At 59.0% G+C, this 14,774-nt stretch overlaps 7 protein-coding genes across 7 annotated transcripts; 5 read left to right on the top strand and 2 right to left on the bottom strand.

The window, feature by feature from the left end:
* Positions 1-421: 421 nt before the first annotated feature.
* On the top strand, positions 422-5,917 carry BBBOND_0402200 (hypothetical protein, conserved; the record flags this gene model as incomplete). The annotated part of the gene is made up of 3 exons (XM_012914462.1): positions 422-833; positions 869-1,003; positions 1,044-5,917. 3 exons carry the CDS (start codon positions 422-424, stop codon positions 5,915-5,917), a joined length of 5,421 nt encoding a protein of 1,806 aa, XP_012769916.1.
* A 127-nt stretch (positions 5,918-6,044) lies between these two features.
* On the bottom strand, positions 6,045-7,385 carry BBBOND_0402210 (hypothetical protein, conserved; the record flags this gene model as incomplete). Its single annotated transcript, XM_012914463.1, has 1 exon — positions 6,045-7,385. One exon carries the CDS (start codon positions 7,383-7,385, stop codon positions 6,045-6,047), a length of 1,341 nt encoding a protein of 446 aa, XP_012769917.1.
* A 235-nt stretch (positions 7,386-7,620) lies between these two features.
* BBBOND_0402220 (-mRNA turnover protein 4 homolog) lies at positions 7,621-8,495 on the top strand (the record flags this gene model as incomplete). Its single annotated transcript, XM_012914464.1, has 3 exons — positions 7,621-7,917; positions 7,982-8,113; positions 8,247-8,495. 3 exons carry the CDS (start codon positions 7,621-7,623, stop codon positions 8,493-8,495), a joined length of 678 nt encoding a protein of 225 aa, XP_012769918.1.
* Positions 8,496-8,775: 280 nt separating this feature from the next.
* On the top strand, positions 8,776-11,231 carry BBBOND_0402230 (arginyl-tRNA synthetase, putative; the record flags this gene model as incomplete). Its single annotated transcript, XM_012914465.1, has 6 exons — positions 8,776-8,901; positions 8,939-10,142; positions 10,185-10,271; positions 10,313-10,452; positions 10,488-10,713; positions 10,753-11,231. 6 exons carry the CDS (start codon positions 8,776-8,778, stop codon positions 11,229-11,231), a joined length of 2,262 nt encoding a protein of 753 aa, XP_012769919.1.
* Positions 11,232-11,725: 494 nt separating this feature from the next.
* On the top strand, positions 11,726-12,031 carry BBBOND_0402240 (hypothetical protein; the record flags this gene model as incomplete). The annotated part of the gene is made up of 1 exon (XM_012914466.1): positions 11,726-12,031. The coding sequence occupies one exon, from the start codon at positions 11,726-11,728 to the stop codon at positions 12,029-12,031; it is 306 nt and encodes a 101-aa protein (XP_012769920.1).
* Positions 12,032-12,710: 679 nt separating this feature from the next.
* Positions 12,711-13,909, top strand: BBBOND_0402250 (-Protein C20orf11 homolog; the record flags this gene model as incomplete). The annotated part of the gene is made up of 4 exons (XM_012914467.1): positions 12,711-12,823; positions 12,864-12,994; positions 13,335-13,510; positions 13,547-13,909. 4 exons carry the CDS (start codon positions 12,711-12,713, stop codon positions 13,907-13,909), a joined length of 783 nt encoding a protein of 260 aa, XP_012769921.1.
* Positions 13,910-13,912: 3 nt separating this feature from the next.
* Positions 13,913-14,749, bottom strand: BBBOND_0402255 (hypothetical protein, conserved; the record flags this gene model as incomplete). Its single annotated transcript, XM_012914468.1, has 1 exon — positions 13,913-14,749. The coding sequence occupies one exon, from the start codon at positions 14,747-14,749 to the stop codon at positions 13,913-13,915; it is 837 nt and encodes a 278-aa protein (XP_012769922.1).
* Positions 14,750-14,774: the final 25 nt, after the last annotated feature.

A 14,774-nucleotide genomic window follows, 5' to 3' on the forward strand; every position in this document is an offset into this window, starting at 1 on the left:
GCCTATCAACCTGCTGTAGGCGATCTCCTCTGAGGTGGCTTAGCCTCCCCTCTCCATGGCATCGGTCACACACGCAGAGACCGATGTTGCGATTATTGAGGCGGATATTTACACCGTTACCGCACACATTAGCGAGCTAAACCTTAAACTAAACCTTAAATCTTACAACTGGGCCTCTGGCCCCTCAATTGGACTCTACGCTTGCGGTAGACACGGTACCGCCGCTATGGCTTTAAACGCAGCTAGTTGCGCCAACACGAGCGTACACATCACTTCATTTTAGTTCATAAGGCGCGTTGGTCGCTCCAAGTGCTACGCATGGGGGCTTTAAAAGGGAACGACAGCCACAGTACGTGCTGCGCGGAGGTGTCTTCCAGTCAATCAAGCGGCCCTAAGGCGCGTAATACCGGATGACAGCGCCATGACACACGGCTTCCAGCCGCTTTCGAGCTCTGGCGCCACTCTTTACATCCCCGGGCAGCTCGAGCTCATAGACACAGGGGTGTCGTCGGCGTCGGACTCCGACACATGTGAGCAAGAAGCCATTGCCGCGACCCCTAGGGCGTCCGCAGTGCGCGAGCAAGTGGACAAATCATGTAGAGCTACGCCGAGCACCGCTTCGCGGGTCAGGAGGACCCCGAAGGCGTCGCCTGTGAGGGTAGCGCTCCGGAGGTACGCCGTCACGAAGTCGGAAACCCTTCAGCACCTCTACGAGCACTGGACTCCCCTATTGACGAGAGCATGGCCTCAAGATGTCCAAGGCGCCGCGAACGTGCTGGCTGAATGCAATTCGCTGATAGGCATCCAGCGGCGGTGGCTCAGCAACTACGAGTGTAGGTTCTACGGTGGTGTCGGCTAACGTTCGCAGGCGCTCTGTTGTTCCGCCAACTCGCCACCGATGCGTACCCGGATCCAGAACGGTTGCGATGCGTGCTTGGGCTCCTGCTGCGTTGGTGGTTTTGCGGCAAGTTTGCCGTGCACCTCGCGCAGTTCCCTCATCTTGGTGAGCATACCCATGCCATGACAACTCACAGTCCGTGTAGGTAACGAAGCAGTTTTAGTCAACGCTGCCTATGGGATACTGTCCTCATCCTGGACTCAAGCAAGGCTGATGCTGCAGTTGCTGGAGTGCCACGACACACTCGGGGAGCTTCTGTACGGCGTTCTCATACACCCTACAGAAGCCCAGAGCGGTGATCACGCTATAGACGCGGCCAGCTGCAACTCTCTCCTGCTGAAGGTGCTGCCAATTATCAAACGAGGCCTCCTCGAGCCCGACCCCGAGCCCGCATGTAGCAAGGCGACGCGGTTCATCGAAGACATGAGCACCAAAGCGCTCTACCTGCGTTTCGACCGCGGTTTCGACAATAAGAGGCTGCATCTGAGACACGAATGCCGCACCGACGATAAGTTGTCTTTGGTGGAAAAGCTTTGGGGCGGCGTGTTGCGCTGCAACGTCGCCAATTTGCAGAGTGGGCAGCCCCAACGTTGCGACTGCCATGGCAGGATGGCCGGCATCTTACTCAACCTCATCTCGAAGACGACGTCTCTTGGCACTCATGGTTCTAGCAGTACGCTGGAGGGGTGTCGCCAGCTGTCCACGCGAAGGCTGATTGGTTACTTTGCCAAGTGGGTGGCCGCCAAGACACCTAAGGCAAATAAAAACGGCGCGGTTGTGCCTCCGCAGGAAAGCTCAGAAGGACAGACCGAAGATAAATTTGTCGCGACCGGAATGGCTGGAAACTGCGCGCGGCAAAAACCAGGCGAAGCAAGCAGCAGTAGCTGCGACAACCGTGCCACATCCAACTGCTGCACCTTGAACAGGTCTGCGCAGTTACTACTAGATACCGAACTTGCTGCTGACAGTCTGCAACGTGTGGATGAGTGCGTAGGGTTGTGCGCCGGTGTCGTATTCAGCAAGCCCCCGTTAATAAAAGAGGAGCCGGGTGTAGATGAAGCACGAACAACGGGAGCGCCCATTGCGCTAAACACAAGCGATACGTTCATCGTGATGGCTTTCGGCAACATATGGGATAATCGCAATTCAAGCGCCGATCCCGTCCACAGAGCGTGCATGACCTTGTTGGCGGGTGCCATCTTAATGATCGAGGACAACCACCTGATGGGCGATGTCATCCTGGACGAGGGGTACAGCAGGCCTCTGCTGGCTTCCAAGCTATCGCAATCAGACGACGGGCGTGTGATTGTTGATAAGGTTCTCAGGCACCGCCAATTTTACAGCTGGAGCTCTGGTGTCGCCAATGGCAAATACAACGGCTGCAGTGAACCTTCTGCAGCGGCAACTTCACGTGCCGAACGTCTGAAGTCTCCCGTAGATTCCGCGGCACGCGTGGACTACATAATGGGTGAACCGTCGCAGCATTTAGGAGAGGTGCACAGGGCGCTGTGCGAAGCAGCAGGGGTCTGCTCCAACAATGCCAGCTTCGTCCCAGCGCTAATGATACGCGATGCTTGGACGTCGTCGACTAGGCATAATGTGGTGTTTAAGATGTGCCGGCAGGCGGCGTACCATGTTTTGGATGGCCTGTGGCAGGTGCTGCAGCAGGGTGAGACCTGCTCTGCCAACATCTCATTGGAAGTCGGGGATGGGGACTGCAGAAGGTCTGCAACTGCATATGCCATGGTGGCGTTAGCATCACTCATGGGCGACACTGTTGTTCTTCAAACGGCGGACGCGCACGTTGGCATTGTCAGGATTGCAGTGTTGCTGGGCCGTGGCAAAGACTTTGCATCACCCGACTATGGCAGCCACATCACCGACGACAACCTCCTGAACCTCCTACTCAAACTGCTGTACACTGATATCGCGACCGACGCATCCATGGCACTGGAGTGCCACAGCAGCCAGCTCGCCATCTACCGTACGCTGCTGGTGCACTATCTTCGAAAGGCACTGCTACAACCAACAAAGCAGGCGTTCGATATCGGCTTTGCGGGCAAAAGAGTAGTTGATTTCGATGCCATATTCAGGCGTATCTTGCGGCTCATCTTTTTCCGCGTCCACGTGGCCCTCGTCGACCGACCCAAGTTCGAAAGTTTCCTCCGGACCCGCGTCGAATACGCCGCGCAGCACGATAACACGGATAATGAGGGGGAGTTCCTGGAAGAGATAAATTGCGGGTACATCGAATTGAGCGACGACGATACCGGCAGGAAAACCAGCTCCGACGGCGATGTGGGAGTAGACGGCGCCATCGACCACCGTATATTCGGGTTCCTTGAGTATTCGCCTTCTCACCGAGTGGCGCGCAAGCTCTGGAGACGCTTTGTCAAAAGTGAGCACGGGGGTGAGCAGGAAGAAATGCCATCGCATTCTGGGCCTCTGGATCGCAGCATGGCGCGGGAAGCGGGTGCAGCTAATTCCGAACACCCTCGATTCAGCAAAGGCATGCCGGACATGGATTTGCTGTTCTTCGAGTCTGTATTCGAGCTATGTGGTCAGCTGCGGTTTTGCGTTGATGAGGACCAGCTGTTCCGGCACAACAAGGTCGACCGGCTGCTGTACCAGCTGTTCCTGCATATATGTCATGTTGACAAGGGGGCCAACATCCAGCGCAATTACGAGACGAATGTGCTGTGCAAGATAAACCGTGTACACGAAACTGATGAGTACGGCGAAGTTGACACCGATCGGGCTACCCTGGACAGCCTTGGGTGGAAGCAAGGTAGCGTCGGCATGCCTTCCGGGGGATCCACGGCGTGCGAACAACCCGCCGACGAGCAAAAGGAGTGTGGCTACGTTAATTTGGACGTGTTATTTCTGAGCAGGCAGAAGTTTACCAAACGCAGCTACTACGTGCTCAGCCGCCTCGCCATCGAATCGCTGGTGCGTTGGCTGTCGCCAGAGTCCGCGGCGTGTGCTGTTTGTCGCTGGGCTTCTAGCGTGCCAATAGACACCACAAGCCGCGTGAAGGCGTACAAGCCTGCGACGGCAAGCGCCATTGTCACTATGCTGTCCCTCAGCATGCTGTGCCACGTGGCACTACCGAGTGCGGAGGAGCTGCCTCTGCAAAAGGTGGAGTCGCTCGTCTCCGCGGCGAACGTCTGTTTTGTAAACCTCACGGTGTCGTTTACAGCGGCTGCAACTATTCCGGATGCGGTTGAAGTCATTGGCTCAGATGAGGATGAGGGCAGCGAGCGCGGCGACAGCTGCGCTATTTCGCGCGGTGGCGGCGCGCATGTCGAACCCACAGGCGACCACATCAAGGTAAAAGAGGAGCCAAATGAAACATGTGGCGCCGCCTCCACAGGAAGCGGGGTAGAACCGGCAGCACGCGTCAAACGTGAGCGCCCCTCCGTCTCAGATGACCTGTGCAGGCACAGCGTGAACCAGCACTCATGCGACGAACGCCACCTCATAGCATCGACTGACGAGCACTATGTAGCGCCGGAGCTCGCCGAAGGCGCTTGGCAGAGAGGGCGATCTTACGTACCCGGCGGCCTGCAGATGTGGAAGGATCATAAGATCCGCGAACACCGAGCGAGGCAGTTGTGTTTGATGAGGTTACGGAATCATCTGCGTAAGAGACTGATTAAGGAGGGTGTGCATTTGCTGCAGATATGCGTGGTTTTCGTGCACATACTGGGTCACGTGGTGCTGCAGACGGCGAACTGCCTCCTAAACCCGCAGAATGGGTATGTCACTGCGAGCCACACCGCAGCCACGCTCCAAGAGTGTTCTTCCTCCGAGAAACAAGGCTGTTTCGGCGATAGCAACAACACCGATGTAAGCGAAGCACCACCTGTTGGCACCACGACGGCTCCGGTGATTAAGGAAGGGGTAACGGCGTGTCCATCCGACATCCCCAGCTCGTCGTTGACAAGCTTTACCACTGCCGAAGATGGCTGGGTAACTCCGCCCAGCGGAAATCGGGATTCATCTGCTACGAGCCCTGGAAACGCGACGTCTAAAAGTCGGTCGGAGGCCCATAACGCCAATGGTGAAGGCCAGCAGGGCAACGGCGGTGTCCGTGATGGACGGGAAGCTATAGAGGCTCCGCATCGGCACGAATTAGTGAGTAATGCTGATGGTGAGCCCGTAAATGCCGAGGGTGTAACGCAACCGGTTATCGATGCAGAGGGTGTCCGTTGCGTGCCCGGTGCTTACCGCGATCCGGCTCGCAGTGGCAGTTGCCGTATGAAAGATTACGCCGAGAGTGATACTACGTGCCACAAACATAATAGCGATGCATCAATGGCAGAGTCGAAGCAAACCTGTGGTGAAACCCGGGGGGAACATTCCTGCCAACGCAACGAGGACACCAACGCAGTGGACTACCCGAACAACCTTGGCACCAAAGATTCGCATCAAATGCGCCTGTCAGCGGATCCTAAACTAGCGTCTAAATTCGAGTGCGCTATGCAGTTCCTGGGGTTAGCTTGCAACACTTTGGACTCTTTGCTCGGTGCGTGCAGCACCGTGAGCCGGTGCTGCGTGGGTGACGACCTCGAGGTCGCCATATGGGACAACGACCGGATGATCAAAGCGGCTGAAGAGGAGCTGGAGTTGCTTTTGCATGAGATAAGTTTCCTCCGCGACCAAGTTGAGGCCCACATAGCGCCACTGCGGGCGCTGCATTCGGAAGCGATGCTAACCGCCGACTACCCCTCCACCCAGGATTCCGGGGCCGGGCGCCACCTAAAGGCTGAACACAAGGCGGCACAGTCAGGCGATGACGAGTCGTGCGTGGAAAGCGGGGACAGCTCATCCGACGGCGACTGTAGTGGTGCCGAGTACGACGATGATCTGGGGTCGTTTGTGGACTTCGAGACCGACAGCCACCTGGGCATGGTCACGTTTAGGCGCCCCAACAAGCGTGCCAACACCGCGTCCCGCCTGCGTGACGTAGTTTTGCGATCGGAGTGGAACTGCCTGATAAAGAGCTACCTCTCCTAGTGCGCCGGGTGGCAGCGAGCTACAAGTGTGGCCTCCACCGGCAACCGGTGGCGCACGTATCACCAGAACCGCACGTGTAATGCATTGCCTGATAGGCATGACCGCTTCTTTATATTTGCTTCAAAAATTACGACATGCTGTCAGTCCTCGCCAGAGGGAACCTTACATACGATTTGAACGGTGCCCTGCACACTGGGCATTTCTCCGTGCGCAGCGACTGCAGGCAGCTGTAGCAGAACGATGCGTGCCCGCATGGCATCAGCACCGTGTCCATACGGGTGCACAGGCAGATGAGGCAGTCCTTGTCCGCCTCGTCCCCCATGCCGTACATATCGCGTGGCTCCTGCGGCCGTCCGAAATCGTTCGAGAAGCACACCTGCTTGACTCCGTCGATGACGACGCCGCTGGGGTTATTGGGGCCGCGCAGCACGAACATGGTGGGCTTTAAGGTTCCGCGGAAGGTAATGAGGGTAATCTCGGCGATGCCCAGGTAGGTCTCCACGCTGCCCTCGCTGAACACTCTTGCGTCTTGGGTTCGCGGCGAGTACAGCACCACCACGAGTGGGATTATGTCCCTGCCTGCGTGTTGGCGGCTGAGCAGCACATCCCAGATGGACTTGGCCTCGCCGTCCTCTTCCACCGTCTTGATGGTGGGCGACACCGTGCAGCGGATCCCACTGCCGGCGTCGTAACAGACCGCTTCGTTGGAGCATATCTTTTGGGTGTAATCCAGGGCGGTAAAGCGGCCGTATCGGTGGTCGGTGTCGTCTGGGGAGTCCGGCTCCGCTGCGCCCTCCGTGTCCAGGAGGCTCTCGTACTGCACCTGCCGATTGGGGAAGAGCGCTCTCCGGAGGAATCTACGCACGCTGAAGGGCGTCACCGGGTCTTCCCTGAACGCGCTTGTGCTATCCACGCAAATTTTGTGCAAGTCAGCGGCCGGCACTCCCCAGTGCGCGCTGACGAAAGTTGCGCGGTTGCAGTCCATGGAGAACGACACTTCCAAGTTGTCGAGGCACATGGACGCCGCGGCGCTCTCCGCTGCGGGCGTCGGCAGGATTGGCAGTTTGTAGTCATAGCCGTCGCCCACCTGCAGGCGCAGCGACCTTGCGATTAGGTGACCCGGCATGCGGATGCGCGTGACTGGCAGCGGCACCACGTAGTCATGCGACTTGACGATGGTGTTGAAGTGCTCCCTCGTGAGCATGAGCAGGTCGTCGTAGTACTCCGCCAAGCCGTGCAAGTGCAGCACCTTGTGCATAGCCTGCATCTTGGCCTGTACGCAACGCAAGGAGTAGAAGCTGCACCAAAGCCGGTACGCCCACCAGGCGAGTCCGCAGACGACGGATAGCGTCACCAGGTTGTGGAATCCATTCGACCAGAACACGCCTTCGCGGCCTTCTAGGAACCGGCTTTGCGCCGTGTTGTCGTATGCGCTCCAGTCGAAATGTGCGAGCACATCTTGGTCCATCGTGGCGAGGAGTAGGCGCTCTGCTCCGACTGCCAAGAACTAGGTAATACAGTGGACAGATTCCCTATGTGTGCATCATCTCATTTTTATACGCAATGTGTAGCCAAGTAGCCCATAGAAGGGGTGCATCGGGTCACGAGCGAGTACGCCACATGGCGTAGAAGGCGCACAGCTGCCGGGCGCCACCGACGTCGACTGCCCGAATATCGATAACTTTGCCCAGCGAGCCGCCAAGATGCCGAAATCAAAACGGAGCCGAGAAGTGAAGCTCACCGCTGTGCGGAAGCACGCCAGGGAGCGCAAGATGGCGCTCATGGATGCCGTACGCGCAGCCATCGAGGCGCCGCTGGACGGAGGGGAGCGATTCGTATACCTGCTGGCGCTCCACAACCAGCGGAACTCGCCGCTGGAAAACATTAGGCAGATTCTGAGGCCCGGTCGCCTGTTCTACGGCAAGAACAAGGTGCTTCAACTGGCGCTGGGCGCCAAGCCCGAGAACGAGCTGCAGACCAACCTGCACAAAATCGCAGAGGTACGTCACCGCGGCGCGCCGCGGCTGCTACAGTCGCGCGGTGCAGTGTCTAATCGATTCGCAGCGCATAGTAGGCGAGCGAGCGCTGCTCGTGACTACGGAGCCTCCGGAGGTGGTGAAAAGCAAGCTGGAGGGGTACCGGGTGGCTGACTTCGCCAAGGCCGGAAGCGCGGCCACGGATACCATAGTATTGCAGGTAAGTGCGAATCCGGCGGTCGTTTTGCGGCCCTCGTGACTTGTGTACTTGCGATGTCTTACACATGCCCGGGCCTATTCCGGCAGCCAGGCATTTATCGAACGCGTTGAAACAGCAACACATGCAATCTCAGCCGGACGACGAATCGCTGGACGTGTTCCCTGGCAACATGGAGCCACAGTTGCGGCAACTGGGAATGCCGACCACGCTCAACATGGGCAAGATTCAGCTCCTGGGCGAGTACCACGTCTGCGAGAAGGGCAAACCGCTGACGCCGAACCAGGCACAAGTGCTGAAGATGCTTGGCATACGCATGGCGGTATTCGAGGTGACGCTTGACTGCTACTGGGCCGACGGCCACTTCCGCCGCGTCGGCGAGTGAGAGACCGCAAGATCGGCGTGATTCCTAACTGGTGCTGGCCTGAAAGCCTCGAAAATCGAATATGGAGTTATCTAAGTATCGCTTTATTTTTTGCTTGCGCGTAGCACTCGGTATCCACTGGTGTGTGTAGCGCCGACGTTGCTGGCGTCGCCAGACATCGCGGGCGTCTTCCACGCCGCAGGCGCCAGTGGCGGTTCACATGCAACTTAGCATAACTGGAGCAGTCGTTCAGCGCAATGCCGCATCATTGCGGCTGCCCCTGGGCTGAGAAGATCGATCGATGGGCTGCCGCAACAAGACGGCCGTGAGAAGGCTGCTCATTTTGGTGTTGTCCGCGTTACCGTTCGTCGTTGCGTTTAAGTACAACGCGGACTTGAAGCGTGGATTTACTACGCTTGAAACTATTGTAAGTTTTTTCCCCGTCACCGCAACTGAACGCCCAGGTCAAACGAGGCGCTGAGCGTCTGTGCGATGCCAGGGCGGATGATATCCTCAGGCAATGCAAAAGACCCCTAGTTAGGCTCACCGTTGATGCGTGGGAGGGTGACCTGCATACGAAGGTCACGCACGCCATCGCAGAGCAGACGCAGCTGCCGGTTGACGAAGTGGCGCAGCGCCTGCGCGACGAGATCAGGAAGGAGGACGACTCCGTCGGTAACTGCATCGTTACTGGTAACGGGTACATCAACATATTCTTGAAGGACGAGTTCCTGCGGCGGCTGCTAAACTCCATGCAATGCAGCGCCCCCAGGAGGCTCAACGTGCCCTGCATGTCCAGGGATGCAGTGGTCGTCGACTACTTCGGTCCCAATGTCGGGAAGGAGCTGCACATTGGGCACCTGAGGTCGGCTGCAATAGGAGGTGCCGTTGCCAACATCTTGGAGTTTTGCGGAGCGAAGGTGTTGCGCCGCAACCACGTGGGAGACTTCGGATCGCACTCCGGTCAGATAATGAGGTACCTATTAGAGTACGACCCAACGTCTCTGGACGCGTTTTCGCCGTCGCAAGTGGATGCCGAAAGGCTGAGGGAAATCACCAGGCAGCAGATCGGGTACAGCCTGTGGCAGTACAAGAAAATGAGCACCACGGAGAGGCTGGCGCAGCCCACACCCGCAGTCTCCGCCGGTCTCATCGCCAACACCGTCGGCGAGATTTACCAGCGAGCCAGAACGAAGTGCGAAGAGGATGCGTCATTCATGGCGCGCTGCAAGGAGGAGACGGCGCTGCTCCAGCGCGGGAAGGACACGCACCAAGCAGTGTGGCACAACATCGCCAAAACCTCGATGCGGAGCCATCGAGACGTGCTGAAGCTCTTCAACCTGGAGAAGGTGCGCGACATCCCGGAAAGCCTCTACGCGAAACGGGTGTTTGCCTTGGTGGAGCGGCTCATCGGCGCCGGCCATGCCCGGAGAAGGGCCGACGGCAGCGTGACAATAGTGGCGCGCTGCGCGTCAACTTCAAATGAGGACGCTGTCGGTGGTGGCGCGGCAGGCCAAGGCGGCACCGACGACGACGATGCCGTAACCGTCAACATCCCCGGTATATCCAACACCGCCAGAGGCTACGCGTCGGAATCGCACAACGTTAACGAAGCTTCGCGAACAGCGGCGTCAGACGGAGACTGCACGCCGATGTATGATTCGGAAGGTTCGTGCGATGGATGTTTATGCCTTTTCAAGCCTTTTGCAGGCGTGGACACACCAAACACTGCAAGCAGCAGCGCCGAGGGTCGCGATGCCGCAGGCGCGGATGACAGCCTAGCCCGTGAAGAGAACGGTAGGACATACCAGCTTGCAGTGGGCATCAATCGTGCGCAGAGCTCGTTCTCATCACCAAAGAGGGCTACGCCACCTACCTCGCCGTAGATTTGACGGCGCTTGAACACAGGCTGCGGGAGAACAAGGCCGACAGGGTCATTTACGTGACCGACAACGCACAAAAAACACACTTCGAGCATGTAAGATGGCGTCTGTGGCAGTTAATGTGGTGTAGCTGGCTGTAATCGCGAAGAGTGTCGGTATTCTGACGACGCAGAGGGTGGAGCACGTCGGCTTCGGCGCGGTGCAGAACGCCGACGGCAAGAAGATGCGTTCTCGCACCGGCTCCGGGCCCTCCGTGTTGGATATATGGCAGGACACGGTGGATAGGTGCACCCGCGAGGTACAGAGGAAAGGGGAGTACCTTGGACCCGCGGGAGAGCACATGGCGCGCAAGCTCGGTAGGTCGCCAGGGCCACAACGCCTCACCGATTTCGCAGCGTCCGGATCCATACTGTATGCGGACCTGTCAGCGGCGCAGGAGGCCCGCTACACCTTCTCCGCGGACCGGCTGCTGAAGCAGGGCGGCAACAACCTCATCAGCATCCTATACTCCTTTGTTCGATGCCGGTCGATTTTGCGTAAGCTGGCAGAAATGGGCGTCCGTACGGGGGAAGACGCGGAGGTGATCGCCGAGGGTGTCCCCTTCGCGAACGAGGCGAGCAGGAAACTCGCGCTGCAGCTGGTCGGTCTCGAGAACGCCATTTACGCGGCGGCGAGCATGCGCGAACCGCACAGGCTGTGCAAGTACGTCTGGGCGCTGTCGCGTAAGTTCTCCCACTTCTACCAGCACAACCGTGTGCTGGGGCACGGCGGTAGCGGCGTGAACATGGAGGCCGTGCAGCTCGTCGACCTGTTCGCCAAGGCGACCCAGCTCGTGCTTGCGCTGCTAAACATCCAGACTCTGGAGCGCCTCTGAAGCGAGCTCACGAACCTACGGTGTGGAATAATAGTTGACTCAAATTAGCGCACGTTTGCGGCTTTCAACTGAAAGCTACGCATGGCACCGCGTGGTGGACATACGCCACGAACTCGGTACAAGCGCTCACGTACCGGGCTGTACAGCCTGGCTACAACTGGCGGTTCACAAACCGAGCGTACGCGCAGCTTCGGTTTTGCTTGCGCCGATCGGCGGTTCCGCCTTCTCCCGAGTGCGCAATCGCGAAACGTCGCGAGCCTGGCGCTCACTCCTCGTACATCAGCAGCGGGTCTGACACGTCTGTGCGTTCGTCGGTCTCGAGCTGCCGCTTGCGGAATGCGATAGAAGACATGTAGACGACGGTGTCCACCTTGCCCTTCAGCCGCAGCAGCGCCTGGTTGACCGAGAGGCGTTTCCTCACGTGCTTGTTCAGCTTGACCAGCGAAGCCCGCCCGCGCGAGTTTTGCGAGAAGAAGATGCAGTTCTGCCGCAGGATGGTGTTTATCCAGCCCTCGCGCGTGTACAGCTGGTTGGGCGCCTTGAACATGTTGGCGCAGATGAACTCCAGCAGCGACAGCGCCAGCGGCGCCGGCAGGTCCGCGACCGTGGCTTCAATGGCCCGCATGTCGTTGGTTTGCAGCAGCCGCTCCAGGAGCGGCTTGTCGGCCGTCAACAGCGCCTGGCTCAGTGACACCGAGAACGACCGCTCGCTGATGACACTCGCCCTGGGCGTGTCCTCCTTGGCCATCCTGACCAACAGCGGAATCTTCGTACGGCGACTCATCCGTTCCTGCGAATAGTGCGACGGTACTTGGAGCTGGAGTTCGACAGAAACGTCTCGTCTGTCCGCCACGCGGGGTGCCGCTGGTACTGCTTGCCGAAGATGTACGGGCTCAGGTGCTTCGGGATGCCTCTGGAGCGCGGGGCGGGGTTGGACAGCGCCTGTTTGTGGCGCGGGTTCGCGTTGCAGTCGACGCCTGCGGGTATTCGGGAGCGCTCCTCGTAAACCTACCCAGTATGGGCACGTGCCAGCGCCGAATCACGTAGCGGCAGGAGCTGCACAGCAAGGTCAACGTCCCGCGGTGCCACATGAAGCACCGCCGATTGACGCCACGCGCACGCTACAGCCGCTGTACCGTTAATCGATGCCCCGGTGGACGAAGGCGACCGTGAGCTACCGAATGGATCCACAACTAAGGAGGCCAAGCGCGCGTCTCAAAAGCTGCCGCCGGCGGTGAATCCACGGTGTCTTTCGGTGCGTTATGCGATAAATACGAACGAAATTGACGGCGGTACAGCGTGCTGCCTATTGGGCTGCGCGGGCGGTGAGCCGTTGTTAGTACGACGCCGCGACGCACTAGCGCCCTAGCCGCAACCGCGGTGACACTCTAGAGCTTAAAGGTGACAGAGGCGCAGCTATAGGCTTCTCTGCAAAAACGAAGCTGTTTCCACCGTGCAGAAGCAGACGTGCTCTCGCTCATGGCAGGAAGTTCGTCGATGTCTGCACACTACCAGTCCAGCAGCGACGAGGGAACGGCGCAGGAACCAATCCACTCTGCATACCGCCATTTCCGCTACGTTCGCGACCGGGAGTACGCCAACGCCGTCTTCTAGTAGCTCATGGTGCCGCAGGTCATGGCTGGCCGACCTAGTCGACATCCACGTGGACGACGTTTACCTGCAGAAGATCGTCATGAACTACCTCGTGGTGAACATGTGTGAGGAGAGCTATTCGAGGTTCATCGAGGAGACTGGTTATACAGGTAATTTGCGTGCGTGTGCTGCGTAATGGCTGCGTCATGCAGAGCGGAAGCGATGGGCGTCGATGGGTGCGCTGTACACGTCGCGCCGCATCCATCCGCGCGCCGTCTTCTATCGCGCCGGCGCACCGAGTCGCATCTGGCTTTGCGGCCAGACGCGTAGCAGGCGGCTATCAGCTGGGGTGCCGAACCGAATGATGACTACATGGGGGTTACTCGATGCCGCACCCGCGGTGCCGGCGATGAAGAGACTCCATCATCCTTGCACTGAGTGTTTCGATGGCCCTTCACGCATGCTGTTGCACAGTTTCACTAATCCCACTCCCGATTCACGATGCGGCAGGACCCGACCTTTCCCACACCATAGCCAGCAGGCGCCGAATCAGGGACGCGATCCTGGAGTGCAGGGCGCGGGATGCGCTCGATCTCATCAACGGCGTCGACCCCAAGATACTGCAGAAGAACGTCCACATACTGTTCAACTTGCTCTCGTGCGACCTCATCGATATAATAAAAACGGTAGGCTCGACCCGGGGCAGTTAACGCGCCACGCAGGGCGACTCCAAAAAGGCAGTGGAATATGCACGGCGCATGCTGGCGCCGTGCGTGCAGAAGGACCGCTCCCTCATCGAGAAGCTGGAGGAGATTTTGGGTCTGATCGCGTTCGGCAACATGGAGGACGTCGACCCCTTGGATCTCAAACACAAGATATATCGGCCGGAGGACACGGCTAAGCTCGTCGACATCGCACTAATGAAACATTTTCGCCAGGACACGCGCATCATGCTCGTGTCGCTCGCCAAAGAGGCTGCGTGGTTGCAAGGGAAGCTCTCCGACCAGGAGGTGTGGAAGCACATCCGGTACCGTGACCTCGGGCGCGCCGGCATCGCCTTCACACATGACGTCAATAAGCTTTAAAATTCACTTTTGTCTCTCAAACGGGAATACGTGCACGTTGCTGCCCCGGGCGCGCCGCACCTGGCGCTTCTTGTGCACAGCCACGCGCAATTCGCGTTCCGCGTCCAGGCGTTGCCGCAACTGGTCGTCCGCGCGTTTGGCCTCGATGGTCTCACTCAGTGCGATCAAGTGCTCCCGCACGCGTTTCGTGGCACGGGAGCGCCGAGGGGCGGTCGATGCATGCGCCTTGGAGCCAGCTTGCGATTGCTTCCCACGCCTGGTCTTGGCTGCCGGCGCGGCGTCGCTGTCAGATCCGTCGCTGGCATCCGACGACTCGCCAGAATCTGACGGGCACCGTCTAGTGGCGCCAGCGGTGGCTGAGTCCGGGTCCGTGTCTTCTCCCTCGTCGGAATCCGAGCCGTCTTCAAACGTCACGTGCTTGCCGCCGTCCATGAGCAGCGTTGCGTTATCCGTGACCGCTGCCTGCGCGCGCTTGCCTTTCACAGCGGAACGGTGGCGCAGCACGAGGCGGTTCCGGTCCAGCTCCTCGAGACTGCGGCGGAACTGGCCCTTCTTGTCCAGTTTGCGCGCCGCCACCGAGGCCGAAGAGGGCAGCACCACCACCCCGTCGTCGCCCAGCTTGCCGTGGACCATCTTGAAGTTGAACTCGTCCTCATTGCGGAACCTGGCCTTGGCAGCAAGGTCACGAATCCGGCGTTCCATAACATGGTAGCGCTCGGCACGCTGCTTGTAGTCGCGCTTCTTCTCCAGGAAGCGTCCGACACGCGCACGGCGCGCCTGAGGCTGCGAACGCTCCAGGTGCACCCGGCGGTGGACGACGTGCCGCAGACCTTCCGCCATCACGAAACCAGCAGGCGACTAACAA

Source organism: Babesia bigemina (genome assembly GCF_000981445.1).
Source record: "Babesia bigemina genome assembly Bbig001, chromosome : IV".
NCBI classification, from domain to species: Eukaryota; Apicomplexa; class Aconoidasida; order Piroplasmida; family Babesiidae; genus Babesia; species Babesia bigemina.